General features: G+C 35.8%; 1 protein-coding gene across 1 annotated transcript in view; it reads left to right on the top strand.

Moving 5' to 3' along the window:
- The window catches only part of LOC113419540 (contactin-3-like), a 210,520-nt gene that overhangs the window by 49,830 nt on the left and 144,672 nt on the right, over positions 1-16,018 (top strand). Inside the window, exon 2 of the mRNA XM_087954589.1 lies at positions 3,356-3,479. Within this exon, the coding sequence (XP_087810715.1) occupies positions 3,425-3,479 (55 nt within the window). The 5' untranslated portion in view covers positions 3,356-3,424. The remainder of the gene's footprint in view (positions 1-3,355; positions 3,480-16,018) is intronic.

Genomic DNA, 16,018 nt, shown 5'->3' with positions numbered 1-16,018 from the left:
CACCCATCTTTGCTATAAGGATTCCAGTGCATGCAAAATAGATGTTTGTGCAGGTAAGTTTATCAACCTTGATGCCAACCAAAACCAAGCATTTAATAGTGACTGCCATACCATGTGGCAAGAAAGTAGAGGCAGACAGGCACAACACAGGTTGTGTAGACAGTAAACACAGTGTCAAACATAAAGATCTCAACTGCCATATACAAGTCTGGGGAACAAGCAGGGTGAACTCGAACTATGAATACATGAAGGTAAATATGATATAGTTGGAATAACAGAAACTTGGTGGGATGAAACCCATGACTGGAATATACTGGTAGAAGGATACAAACTATTCAAAAAAAACAAAAAAAAACCAGACCCCATAAAAGAGGAGGTGGAGTTGCACTGTATGTAAAAGACCACTATATTGCTACAGAAATGCTTGAAACCAAAGATGAAAACCACCTAGAATGCATATGGGTCAATATAAAAGAAAAAAAGAATGACATGGCCATAGGCATATATTATAGGCCACCCAATCAAGCAGAAAAAATAGATGTCCTTTTTGCCAGCCACTAACAAACATATGCAGGAAACACACAACAATAGTAATGGGAGACTTCAATTATCCTGATATCAATTGGAAATCAAATAAGTTCCTAACCAACCTAGCTGACAACTTTGTTGTCCAAAAGGTAGAGGGTGAAACTAGAGGGACAGCCATACTGGACTTAATTCTTACAAATAGAGAAGAAGTGATAGAGGGAGTTGAAACTGCAGGAACCTTGGGTGAGAGTGACCATGTCATACTAGAATTCAACATAACACAAACAAGCAACAGAACATAATGACACCAGAGTCTTGGATTTTAAAAGAGCTGATTTCAATAAACTCAGAGAGAACTCAGGAAAGATTCCATGGATGAAAATCCTAAAGAGGAAAACAACTCAAGAATCTTGGGAAACTCTAAAAAGTATGATCATAGAAGCCCAGACCAGCACAATACCACTGAGAAAGAAAAACAAGAAATCCAAGAAGAAACCAGCATGGCTACAAAAAGATCTCTCTGGCAAATTTAAAGAAAAAAAGGACAAGTACAAAAAATGGAAAGAAGGACATACAACTAAGGCAGAATATCAGCAGATCGCCAGAATCTGCAAAGACGAAGTCAGGATAGCAAAGGCTCAGAACGAACAAAGACTTGCAACAAAAGTCAAAGATAATAAAAAAAGTTTCTTCCAACATATAAATAACAAGAAAAAATCAAGGAAACAGTCGGTCCACTAAAGAGAGAATATGACAAGGAAGTAACAGGCAACAGAGAGAAAGCAGAACTGCTTAACTCATTCTTTGCATCTGTGTTCACACAAAAAGAAACTATAGCTCAACCCAACCAAAACATAACTGTAAAAGACAGACCAAAAATAAAAGTTAAAATAATGGGAAGTAAGCAGTGGGGTGTAATCCTTTCCACCCCTCGCCCATCCCATTCCCGCACATCTCCAAATGTACCGGCAGCTCCAAACGTGGTGGCGATGCTCCAAATGCTGCAGCGGCACAGTCAGAGGTACTCGCTCAATGGGGCTTGACTCGGAGGAGGACATGGGCCATCACCTTGCTTTCCTGTCCATGGACGGGTGGGTGCTATCACTGCCTCGGGTGGCCTCTACCGGTGGCCCCTTTGGGGTTGGGCTGGAGGGATTTGGGAAGCCAAGCTCAGGTCAGCCCAGCTGTTTTGCTTGGCAGGCGGGCACGCACCTGCAGCTCGCTTCTCCGGCTCTGCCCAGCCCGCCCAGCTCCGGTGCGGCCCTGGGGGGATGAGCGGAGGGCCCGGCGGGGAGGCGCCCGCTGCCTTGGCCAGAGCTGCACCTGTCAGCAGCTCAGGGCACCTCAGGCGAGGCTCTTAGCACTCTGCCCGGTGCCAGGCAGGGACGGTGGCTGGGCGCTTCTCCCGGGGTGGGCCGGTCCTGCGCTGCGGCCCCAGGAAATTAGCCTCCCCACATGGGGTTGGGCTGCCCTCTCAGGCAGGGGAGGCTTTGTCGTGGTATGGTGTCATTTTTAAAAGAATGGGCTTTGCCTTCGAACGATGCCTGGGAAGGTGGCGATAGGAGCGTTTAAAGCCGAGTATCTCCGGCTGTGACGCTCCAAATGCCGGGGCAGCATGGGCAGAAGTTGAAGCAACAGCAGCAGAAGGTCTCCCGATACAAAGTGACATACTGATGCCAAGTGACCATCCACACCGACGCTGCCCATCTGCTGAACTGGCCTGCAGGCAGCACCATACCCGGGTCTGCAGCAAAAGTACTTGGCGAGAGTAGGGAGGTTGGTGGTGAGACATGGTGGCTGCCTGAAGGGCACTCATAATGGCAAGCCCCCTGCCCTTCCCCCCATTTTGCATGTTTTAAAATAGGCCTAAATTTGGGGGGAGGGGCTTAATTTCATTTTATGCCTATAAAACATGCTGGGACTTCCTATTGGGGGAGGCCCTATTGTTGGAGAAACATGGTAGGTAGGTATGATTTCATAATGTGAATGCCAAGACAGAAAAGGCCTTAGGCCTAGGGCTTGCCAGTTGTAGCTCTTTAGATAATTGAACACATAATATACCCACCCTGTTGGATCTGGTGGGACAGGATTAAATTGGGAAGAGAAGAGCCCTCTAATAATCCGTATACCCATTCAATAGTTTCATGTCATACAAGTTTTTTGTAGTCTAAATTTTAGGGCCCTTAACAGGGAATTATCTTCATCTCTTCTTCTTCTTCTTCTTCTTCTTCTTCTTCTTCTTCTTCTTCTTCTTCTTCTTCTTCTTCTTCTTCTTCTTCTTCTTCTTCTTCTTCTTCTTCTTCTTCTTCTTCTTCTTCTTCTTCTTCTTCTTCTTCTTCTTCTTCTTCTTCTTCTTCTTCTTCTTCTTCTTCTTCTACTATTATTATTATTATTATTATTATTATTATTATTATTATTATTATTATTATTATTTTATTTTATTATTATTACGACTTCAGCAACAGAGTGGTCAATGTCTGGAATACTCTACCTGACTCTGTGGTTTCTTCCCCAAACCCCAAAAACTTTAACCTTAGACTGTCTACTATTGACCTCACCCCTTTCCTAAGAGGTCTGTGGGGGTGTGCATAAGCACACCAAGGGGCCGACCGTCCCTATTCTATTGTTTCTTTTTTTTTCTTATTTGTATCCATTTCATGTATTCATAACCATATTTATACTTATACCTGTTATCTAATAATCGCTTGACAAAATAAAATAAATAAATAAAAATATCTATATTTTTTAATAGTACATTTAATACACATTTTTCATTTTTTACTGTGACTCTGGCAACTAAAATATTTTTGTATTCATATTTTAACAGATTAAGGATTTTGTGTGGACAAATACGTGTACATTTGAGGCTGGACAACAGCTAATCTCATAGTCAGAGATGTTATTCCCATGGAAACAGATGTTTCTGCTTTTCTCTGTTGGCTGCTTTGGAGGTAAGGATATATGCCAATCATGTTTTTCAATGAAATTATTAGAAAAATAAAACAACTCTATAGCCTAATAAAATGTGCATTGCAACAATAAATATTAATATGATATTAAACTAAGTAAATCATTTAGAATTCAGAAGAATGGGAGCAGATGTGTGTGGTTCAGAGACTCTTTAAAGCTCTTGTACAACTGAATGAATGGTGGAAATATGGTATCAGGATATGAATGTAAGAGAGGATGTTGTAATATAAACAGTGACTGACATATATTCCATTAAATCAGAGTAATCCTTGAAATAAGGCTACCATTGGTCACTTAATGGAAAAATAACATATTAAGTGATAAATATGTATGTATGTATGTGTGTATTTATTTATCAATCAAATTTGGAGACCACCTATCTCATGTTCAAATGGAGACAAATCCTTATTTCTCATATTTATCCCATAGCTCAACTGACTTCATTCTTTACCAATCTTATTCTAAGTATTAAATACTAGTGCTCTTAATTTAAATTAACTGTATCAATTTATTTATATTATGAAAAAGACAGTTCTTCTGGTATAGCTTCCTATTACCAGGTTTTTCTGCATTTTCCTTTCATAACTGCTTTAACCCCTTGAAAATCTATGTCTGAAATATAACCCACAGGTTTCTTTCTACATCTAATCCTATTTTATATTGAAAGCCAAATTTTAAGAAAACATACTTCAAAAACCTCTTCATTGATTTCAGTGAAATTTGGAAGTCCAGGAATCTGTACTTTCATTTTTTAAAATTGCACATACATTAAAAGTACTCAAGCCTTTAATCATTTAAAACTCTGAAAAGCTCATTTAAAACTCTGAAAAGGCAAGCAGATAGCTTGCCTTTTCACAATTGCTAATATATATCTATTATTCATCTGATAGAAGATTACTTTTAATATTGTACATTAGTAGTTTGATATGAGAGGGCTATACCTTCATTGCTGGTTTTTATATTTCCATATATAGAAATCTGCTAACAACTTACTGCCAATCAAAATATGCACTTCATTCCACTTTTCCCCATCATTCCATTTAAAAATGTTTTTAACTATAGTTCTATACTATTACTTACATTATTCAGGACAGTTTATTGTAATTAAGTTTATTCTAACTTTATACTTCACCTCACAAAAATGTTAAGATCTTAAAATGAACCAAGGGAAGGAATAATTTAAATAAATTCCTTACCTAAACAGAAGAAAACTTTCCTCTTGAGGCTAATTATATTGTATATTTATCAGTAGGTTTTACTGATTCCAATCATCAGTTGCTCTTTCTTGTCGTGTTTTTTTTTATCCCAAAAGAAGGATAAAGCTGTGATAGTAATTTTGAATATCTTGAAAGTCCTGAAGTTTTTGGAGATCAAACTGTAAAAGCAAAACTGACTTTGAAAAGCAGCTGACTGTTTAAAAGCTGAAAGATATGATTGTAATGCAATTCTGATTTTTTAAAAAATATATTCTTCATGCACTGAGTACACCCTAAAAGCGGGCAGAGTCCAGGTCTCTCCAGATAAACAAAACCATCTATCAGGATCTAGATCTGAAACAGATATTCTTTCACCATTCCAACTAACAAACTCCAAACCAATAAACTCCGAGACAGTCATTTTCTCAAAGTTCCATTTTATTAGAGTTGTCATTTTGGCACATCTGGGAAAACCCGAATCTGAGAGTTCCAGATTTTCCCTTCCCAAAAGAAAACCAAAAATCCCTCCCCTGCACCTACCAGTCCATCACACGAACCAATTAAACAATGTCCCAAGTGGAGACCTTCCTCCAACCACTCCTTGCCAAGGTGACTTGGACTTGACTTTCTGTGGAAGAATGTTGAGTCAAACTTCTACCCCTCTATGAAATCCGCCCTCCCAATTTCCCAGGCTCTAAATGTGGCAGCTTCGAAGCATCGAAGAAATATGACTTCCGAAGCTGACATCTTCCCTGTCACAGTCCTAGCCCTCTTGAATAGTATCCCTTCAGAGATCTATATGACTATTATTAAGTGTGGTACCTGATGATTCTTGACTCTTGACAAATGTATCTTTTCCTTTATGTACACTGAAAGCATTTGCAACAAGGCAAATTCCTTGTGTGTCCAATCACATTTGGCCAATAAAGAATCCTATTCTATTCTATTCTATTCTATTCTATTCTATTCTATTCTATTCTATTCTACACTCTGATGGTGTTCTAAAAGTCTTTGAAAACTAAGGTCCTTCTCCAAGGATTAGGGAGAGAGGTGAAAGTGATTTTTGAACCCGTATTGTTGTTTTGCAGAGGAGTGAGGGTTTCATTGATCTTTCTTTTTTGCCTTATTGTTCTCATCTTTGCAATGTAAGTCACCCAGAGTCATAAGGGTCAAGAGACTTCTAAATTTAATAACATAAATAAAATGTGTTTCTGTCTTCGCCCATAATAGATATAATTTCATAAGTCTTATTTTCTTGTAGCTCTTTTAAAAATCAACAAACTGTGATGAAGACATTTCTTATAAAATTACTCAAATGAAGAAAGAAACATGTTTATAGATAATAATAGAAAATTATTTATATAGATAATAGTCTTTAGTCCAAATCTTAGGTGATATCATAAAACAACAGTTTGTAATTCTGTAAATAAACCTGTTAAAATATATTCTGGCTGTTTAAAAAAAAAAAATCTTTAAGTTATTTAAGAGATTAAACATACTAGATTTTGCACCCTCTATCTTTTAGATGCTTTTCTATCTAAAAAGGAAATTGAAAGCCTGATACAAGTGAATGTTATGGAGTTAAACATCCATACTACAGGTATATTATTACATCACAGCCATTTTCAGAGTATTTTTATGTTGACTAGGCGTAACTCTCAACTAATCTCCATATTGTATGGGTTGGGAAATGACCTTAGTCATGCTTAGGTCCTTCTCAAATATGAGTACTTACAAAGAAACACATGCTAAATTCGATACAGGATTAAAACTATTCCCAATTTTTAATTCTGGATTCTGAATGTTCAACTCCTAAAGGTATGTTGTCTTGAAATAACCAAGGATTGATATATCCACATATACTCATGGAGGTGACACATATGGAGATTGAATGGAGGCTTAGCTATTATTAGGATCCCAGAGTCAAAACAATTTACCATGAAAACTAATTTGAAATATTTATAGTTGGAAGTAGTGACAATAATGTAGAAGATATTTTGTGATTTAGGGTACTGATAGTATAGAACACAAACTTACTTGGTAGGAATTAATGTTAGGATTACAGAAATCAAATTTTAAGAATTTCAGAAAAAAGGTTACATGAATTAATTAAATATTATAGGGTCTAAAAAGATCTGGAATGACATGTATAAACCCACCTCATTGTATTGTCTACTTACCTAGTCTAGAACAGTGGCCCTCAGCCTTTTGGGCAGCAGGGACCGGTTCTGTGGAGAGGTTTTTCCACAAAACAGAGGGGGTGGGGTTTCACTTCTGCTTGCATCCTGCAGATGGGGCTTCACTTGTTTGCGTAGCCCAGTTTCTGGTGTGCTGCTGCCCAGTGCCAGTCTACAGACTGGAAGTTGGGGACCCTTGGCTTAGAAGATAAAAATAAACTTCTAAATAAGTCCGTTTCAAAGAATATATAACTTTTAAATGGAGATGTAGACCCATATCTATTTTGATCCTGTTTAATGTTGTATACCCATTGGGCTTGTCCTAAGCACATTTGATGGGGTGAGTTCCCATTTTTTCCCTAGCTTCTGCAACCTAGCATTTGAAAGCATGCACATTCAAGTAGATAAATAGGTACCACTTTGGTGAAAAAGTACACATTCTATGTACCTTGGTATAAAGTCATGCCAGCCACAAGACCACAGAAGTGTCGTAGGACAACAATGGCTCCCTTGGCTAGGAAATGGAGATGAGCACCTTTCCTAGAGTCGGACACAACTGGACAGGTGAAACCTTTTTCTTTTCCTTACATGCACATTACACAGTTAGCGTAGTTATAAAATGTAGTCGAGTAAAATCATTAATAATAAATCCTCTTATTTTTTACATTTAGTATATTTTTATAACTGTTTAACACTGAAAAGTTTTGCAAATAAAATATACAGCTACTTTGTATATTTTCAGGTGTTTCAGTCCTTTTAAAAATTAGAAATACTGCTAAATTGTTATCTTCAATTCAAAAATTGATACTAGGTTTCTCAAAAGCTTTAAATTCCTTCCACATTATAGTTTCTAGAAACTTGAATAAGTTGTACTCTCTGGTGCATAAAAATTCCAGAAATGGAAATAGGAGCTTAATAAATTAACCATTTTATATACCATACCAGGCCTTATATTTAATAATATTACGAGATATTATTAAATATTGAGATATTCTTTCTGAGCATATTGTACAAAATAGTCCCTTTTCCACAGCTTCTCAAATTATTGGTAGGGTATCAGAATAGCTATCATGCTTCAGAGCTGAATTAAAATAAGACAAACAGACAAGACAATTGTGATTCAAATTGTAGAATACCTATAGGATTGCAAAATGAGTACAAAACATTATATGTTTTGAGAGAGTGTTTTATATAGTTTTTTATGTTTGGTGATTCAAAACAGCCATGTTAATTTTTTCAGTACAATTACCTTCTGTATTTTATTGATTCATATTATATAATTTACTTGTTTTCTACTTTAGTTGTTAAAACCTATATGGTAAGTTAAAAAGATACGATTTAACATATTTTGTAATCTGAAAGACATTCCAGAAGATTTCTCAAATGCTGCCAAACAAGCATAGGAATAAAACAGCAGATATTTTGATTTACTGTACATAAAGGACATTTGCAATATTCTTGCCATTCAAGTATGGAGGATCATTAATTATAATGAGAAATAATCAAACTTCCTACAAACTGTGCAATCTAAGCAGTTTTCTTAGGATTGATAGAAGGGTTGTCATTTAGGCACAGTAATATGTTTAGACTATAATTTTCCATTGGATATTAATCTTGTTTTTCATTAGGCACTCTTTTTTATGTAAATGCAGGCAATATATGAATGTCCCTTTTGTAATAAATCATATTTTAGTTTACCAACAATGTGCAAATTATTTATAATTATTATAATATAAACTTCAACTTTTCTAAGTTAAAACCTACATATTCAAGTCACTGTGGGTTGGTTTCCAAACATTTCGTTACCACACTAGGTAACATCTTCAGCAGAGTTTAGGGGATATCAGTGTTCTTCTCTTTAAAAGGGCTTCAGGTGTGTGTCGAGTGTTGTGGGGGGGGCAGCTGTGTGTCATCAATGAGTCTTGTGACTGGTCTTGTGATGGGTCCTGTAATAAGGAGGATGAGGTCAGGGTCAATAGGAGATGAAATGCTGGTGTGTGTGGGGGGTTTGTGTGGGTTGGTTGAGGCTGGCTCTGATTGGCTGTACAGTTGATTTGGATTCTGAGGGGTTCATATGCTATTGTACGTCAATGTGTCTGTTGATGGAATTGCTTGTGGAGTACCAGGCTTCAATAATTCATGAACGTGGAGGCTGGTAGTGTGGCTGATTATTTTTGTGTTGCTCCAATTGAACTGGTGCTGTTTGGTGTTGGTGTGGGATTTGGGATTGTGGAATTTTGACTGCCAACTGGTGTTTATGGATCCTGATTTTTAATTGATGTGATATTTGTGCCACATAGAATTGGTTGCAATAGTTACAATTGATTTTTCAGATTACATTGTTTCTTTCAGACAGCTAGAATCCTCCTAACCCTAACCCTAACCCTAACCCTAACCCTAAGAATAACAATAGCTCACAAACCCACAACCACACTCTGGCAGGAATTATCCAGAACCAAAGACACAAAATACAGAAAGATAAAAGAAACAATGTAATAATTGTTAATTATAATTGTTAATTGTAATTGTTATAAAGTATTACAGTTCCCTGGTTAGTTAGGAAAAAAGAAGGCAAAAATTCATCTCAATTTTTTAAACCAAGCTCATTAGAAAAATGGCTTGGTTCGTGTAGATGCAGCATGTCATTGAACAAAGTTAGACACTGGTTAAAATGACTTGGTCAATGATGTGAGAGAGAGGTTCTTGGTCATGGTACAGAATGGGCTTTCTTATAAAGTAACTTCAATGTCTCATGAATTTAATAATCAGATTTTTCTTCATTAGAAAACTGTGACAAACAAAAATAATAAAAAAGTTAAAGTCTCCAAGTCAAGCCTGACTCCTAATGACTTAAGGGACCTGTCCATTATGAGTTTGCAAAATTTAAAGTGAGTTGGTCTGATTATGCTTCTGAGTTAGAAACATCTGAACATGAAAAAGCACTGTTTTAAATTCAGAAAAAATATGTTTTGACCTTGAAATGGGATTACAATTCAAGATAGTGTTTTCAGAAGGAACTATTTCAGCATTGGTACATTTTGCATACTGTTAATGTCCATACAGTTGTCATGGTTACAGTATGTATCTGATTTGCATTGCTAATGTTCAGGATGATGTTTTAACTTCTCAATCTATCTAATGCAGTTATGCTCCCTCACCTACAGTATATATTGATCAGGTCAGTTCTCCTTAGGTTTTTGAGATCAGTTAAGGTTGGTTAGGTGTAATCACCAACATGGAAAAAACATCATACCATTTGCTGAAATCTGAGTAATATATATACTATGACCTAGCATAGATTTGTTGAAAATAAGTTCAAGGCCTCCATATCTTTACTCAACAAAATTATTTTCTTGTTGTACTATGTAGAAATGGATTGTTAAAAGTAGAGTTAGAAACATTTTATATGTAGGTGTTCTATGAAACCTTCATATCTCCATATAAGAAATCCAATAAATTATACCTTGTTCTTTTTTGTTGAAAATTATATACTAGGGCTTTGGCTTTGTCAGGTGAAAATAATACCTTGAAAATTTCAAAATAAATTGTGTCTTAATATTTGGGCCTTTGAATGAAGTGAATTATGAATGGCTTTTTAGCCTATAGTGCTTGTAATATTGATTTGTTAAATTTATATGCTGCCCATCTCACTATCTAGAGCAACGGCCTCTAGATAGTGGTCATCAGGGACCGGTTCTGTGGAGAGAGGTTTTTCCACGGACCAGAAGGGTATGATTTCATGCACTTCCTGAATTTCGTGGATGGGACTTTGCTTATTTGTACAGACCAGTTTCTGGTATGTCGTGGACTGGGTGTTGGGGATCCCTCAGGTAGAGTGATTCTGGAAAGCTTACAATGCAATATACTGATTAAGCTTTACTAGTAGCCACACAGTATGGACTTGGTAATTCTTCAGATATGGTTTTTGTAGTACTTGCACTATACTACAGTGTTATAGTGTTAGCCAGTGTTAGCCACTGTACTTGTTAGCCAGTTGTTGCACTGGCTAATTAACATAGGTTTTCTTGTATTTTAAATTTGCCTTTTTCAAATGTATTGCTAATTATTTGCCCTAAGCCGTAACCTTCAAGAACAGCCTCCCTTTTAGAAAGCAGGACTGGCAGGAAATCATTTAGGACATTAAATGTAAACGTTCCAATTTCAGCTCTTCTCAAGCCCCATGAACAAAGCAAATATTCAAGGCCAAATTTGGGAAATGCTAAGAATATATCTTTCCCATACCAATTCTAATATTTTTTTCTTTGCAAATGTTTCTTTTACTTTTATTCAGAATACAATGCTCTTTTTCGTGTCAATACTCACATTGGATGATTTAATTCTTACGATACAACTGGACAGATGATTATTTCTAAACCAATCAACTTGTACTTTGAAATGCTAACTATAAAAGTAAACATGAGCCATTTTTTCAGGTTCCCCTTTTCATAGGGAGACCCTACTTTATCAGAGTACTCTTTTAAATGATCTTCCAATTTAGTTGCTTATTGGAAAAAATAAGCCAAGGCAGATCTAGGACTAGATTTGGCTATGACTAAAAGGTCACATGTAGCAGATTAAAAAATGTAGGAGTAATTTAGAGGCAATAATACAAAACAGATCACTGTCAACATGCACTATTAGTTAATAATATATAACTTGCAGGTTTAAATATTGAAAAAAAATAAGTGAAGAGAAATATTTAGCAACAGGGCTTGATCTCTAGCATGGAAATCATGTTTAAAACATCAGTAAAAATGCCTAGTTTATAAAATTTACCTACTTCAAAATTATATTATAGTGTTATATTGTTGAATATGTTGTCATTTTTAATTTCTTTCTACAAACCAAACCACCATTCTAAGATATACGATATGTGCCTTAAATAAAGCATATAAATTACTTACTGAGTCTATAGTTATGCTAATTATGGCTGTTAATTTATCACTTTTAATCTGATTAGCCTCCATATGAAATGTACAATTTACGTGGAGTAATGAAATGCCAAAAGAATGAAACACAATTCTTTTAGATACAAGAGATTTAATTTGAAATATATTACCTGTACATGGTAATATTAGTTAATACTTCTTGCACATTATTGTTACAAATTATTTTTGCCAAAAACATTCTAGGCGATGAATTCACTGTCAACCACAGTAACATTAAAGTTTATTTCATTCCTTTTAAAAAAAGGAATAATTGATAATCTCTTTGTTGTTGTGGTCCTTGCCTTTAGCAACATTTTGGCCTTTTTCAATAAACTGACGCTATTTTGTAAGTGCTTTTTAATTTATTTATTTTTTAAAACATTTATATAGCTGCCCATTTTATAACCAACTCTGAGTGTAAATCCCAAAATTTAAATATGCTTTGTTACAGAAAAAATGTAATTAACTATTATTGATTTTATGAACATTTTTGAATTTCATTTCATTATTTAAATTGTACAAATCAGGTATCTATTGCAACTATGTCACTTATGACTCCTTCAGGTAGCTTACATTTTGAATATGTACTACTGTAAATATAGAAAAAAGAGAAGATGTCAAAAATTTAGGAATATTCACGACAAAACCATGAGATTATAGCCATTATTTAAATGCTGTAAGATTGCTTCTGGTCTAGGTTTCAGTTGTTATAAATCTTTTATCTAAACTCCTAGAACGCAGACTTATTCACTTGAACATAGGGTTTACTTCTACAGGTCATTTGCATTAATGGCTGCTTCTACATTTTTCTTTAGCAGGCATGTTAGAAAAAAGTTGGAAATATTTATCGGTCAGAACTTTCTGTTGTTGAATTCCCATTCTGTTTTGTCTTTTGAAGTCTGTTCTCATGCACAGCAAAGCATGAAACATGATTTCTCTATGCCTCACTATGCCACCAACAAGGAGATCTGCTCTTTTTTTGCAAGAAAATCATGAGACTATGATATGACCTCTCCATCTTTTTATACATTCCTAGGGCTAAATATAAATTGATCTCTAAGCTCAGTGCCTATTTGAACATAAAGAAATATATTATGGTCTAAACCCAGAGCTTAGTGGCTAAGGCAGAACTGATAGATCATATCTACTGCCAAATAGTTATTCCCATTCAGTCAGCCCTTTGAGGTAAGGTAAAGAAAAGACAGGACAGAGATTTTTTTTAAAAAAATGGTCTTATTTTTATTAGATAGAATAAAAGAACTTTGAAACCTTATGCAGGTTATACTGTACTATTGGCTGAGGAAGACTTGAAAAATCCTATGAATGTACATTGAACTGGGATATCTGAAGTTATACTGTCATCAATACTGTGCGGTGATTAGGCAGGTCTCAACTTACAACAGTTCATTTAGTGACCGTTCAAAGTTACAATGGCACTGAAAAAAGTGACTTATGACCATTTTTCACACTTATGATTGTTGAAGACTCCCCGTGGTCACATGATTTACATATGGATGCTTGAAAACTGACTCACATTTATGACCGCTCCTGTGTTCCAGAGTCATGTGATTGCCTTTTGTGACCTTCTGACAAGCAAAGTATTTAGGAAAGCATCAAATTGGCAAAGTCCATTGTAATTCCGGATCTGATACAACCCAGAATTACCCCACAATATTAGAAGTTAGAAACAACCCCCAAAAGTCACATTCTCCAATAGAAATAATTCAACGTTGCCTAGTGTCATAAATCTCCACCTCAAGGGGCCTCAGCATGGTCAGTTCGTGTTCCCATGGGAAGAAGAATCACTTAGCCTAAACAACTCTATCGCCACTCCTCCCTCCTTAGGAATGTGGCAAGCCCGAAACTCTTCTCCCATAATCAGCCAAGAGAAAGTAAGAAAAAGAACATATACTAAGCCTAACTAAAATGGCTACACATATGTCAATTTCAGGCTTGACACTAATTCTTCTTACATACACACACACATAGAGAGGAGGAAGGAGAAAGGGAGAGGGGGGAAGAGGGAAAATTCATTCATTTAAATATTAATAAGTTGTCAAATGGGAGTTGATTCCCTCCCTAAAGAGATGGAAACTTTCTGACACCTATCTTGTGTTATCTTGTGACACAAGCTGATTAGGCTATCCTTCAGATACCAAAATTTGACTCTAGTGTTATCAGACTTTAATCAGCAAGAAAAACTGGAATCAGATAGCTCAGAAGAATCCAATAACTTGTAAGTAGCTTTTTAAAGATGGAAAGTTAAAAGCCATAGGAAACAAATTCCAAAGACTGTTGTTTCAAAAATCAAATCCTATTTATAGAATCAAGATTCAACCTCTTTTTTTACTTTTCCTTTCAGTGCATGGCCTATGAAATGGGCTACTTGAATCCATGTTTTTAATAAAAAATTCAGGTTCCACCTGTCTCTTGTTTTGACAACTGTCAAGTCCACTATTAAGTTCTGAGAATGCTCACAAACATGATTTTGTTTTAAAATCCAATTAAGTTCTAATCTTGGAATTTTAATGACATTTTTAAAAATGTGTATATGATTCACTCCTTTGAACTTACTTTAATGTTCCTGTCATGTGCTGGAATACGTACAACAGTTTTAAGCAACTGAATAATTTACTCAAACATGGAGTGCAAACTGGGTTTGAGGGCATTCTCTTCTTGTTTATAGTGCATAATTAACTCATTATTAGAACCATATGTTTTACATAAAGACTTTGTGTAACCTTTAAATTGAGCTTTAAAATCAATGCTAATTTTACAATACTTACTTTTAATGAAATTATGTCCTTTTGTCAAGGGAAAAAGAAGTCTTAAATGGTAATTTAAAGGTAGGAATGAATAAATAAGAGTTATATGACTGCACTTAGAATTTCCCCAAAATATGTTTTTACTGATGACTGAAAAATTGTAATAGAAGAGCAGTTCCCAAATAATTAAAAGATGATTAGTCTGTCCATGAGTTGTGAGTTTAAGAAATTTTCATCATGTCTTCTGATTGCTAGTTGGTATTCATTGATGCACTTCTGTCCTGCCTTCTGCCTATTGGCTGTCACTGCCCTTACATCTATGTTGTTGATGAGTCTGTTTTTTTTATTCTGAGGCTGCTGGGTTGTTTGGTTTATGTAAGATGTTTGGGAGGCCTTTAGTTGTTTGTGTACTATGGTGATACCTTGTGGTTGTAATAGCCTGTTGGTTTTTGAGATGTTTGGCAGTGTTATCCTTTTCATAGCTTGTATTAGTTGTAATAGGGACGCAGTGGCTCAGTGGCTAAGACGCTGAGCTTGTCGATCAGAAAAGTTAGCAGTTGCAGTTCGAATCCCTAGCACCGCATAATGGAGTGAGCTCCCATTACTTGTTCCAGCTTCTGCCAACATAGCAGCTCGAAAGCATGTAAAAATGCAAGTAGAAAAATAGGGACAACTTTGGTGGGAAAGTAACAGCATTCTGTGTGCCTTTGGCATATAGTTATGCCAGCCACATGACCACGAAGACATCTTCGGACAGCACTGGCTCTTTGGCTTTGTAACGGAGATGAGCACTGGCCCCCTAGAGCCAGAAACGACTAGCACGTATGTGCAAGGGTGACCTTTACCTTTACCGGTTGTACTGCATTGGATTATGTGATCATTTTTGATAAAGTTGTATGTTGGAATATGTTTTGTAGATAGTTTGTTTTCTTTTTCTGATGTTATGGATTGCTGTAATGCATTTGTAGTTATCTGAATAATGGTTTGCATAGCTTTTCTTGCTCGAGGTTCAGTTGATAGGTTGGTGATGAACATTTTTTTAATACACTTATGGTTTTAATTTGCCATCATTTATACTGCTGCTGAGGATATCTAGGAAACTGTGTTTTCTTCTTTCCCTCTTGAATTTTATTTCTTTGAAGTTATTGATGTTTCATTTGTCTTTTGTAGTTGTTCCTTTTTATTATGATTGTGTCATTTATATACAACTTTGATACTTTGGGATGTATGTGTAGAAGTGTATAGTTTTTAAGCACTGTGTTGTGGTCTCTTCTATGAGTTCTGAGAGTGGTGATCCCATAAGTGTATCTCTGACTTGTTGGTATATTTGTCCATCAAAATGAAAGTAGGTAGCCAGACAGAGAGGTTGATGAGTCCCTTGATTCTGCATATGTAGACCTTAGTACAGAGATGGTGAACCTTCTTGTTGTGGTGCGCTGGCACCCACAATGCAA

This window comes from Notechis scutatus, chromosome 2 (assembly GCF_049901735.1).
Source record: "Notechis scutatus isolate UNSWTSFEM ecotype Mainland chromosome 2, rNotScu1.2, whole genome shotgun sequence".
NCBI classification, from domain to species: Eukaryota; Metazoa; Chordata; class Lepidosauria; order Squamata; family Elapidae; genus Notechis; species Notechis scutatus.
This window is presented reverse-complemented; position numbering and strand designations above follow the sequence as displayed.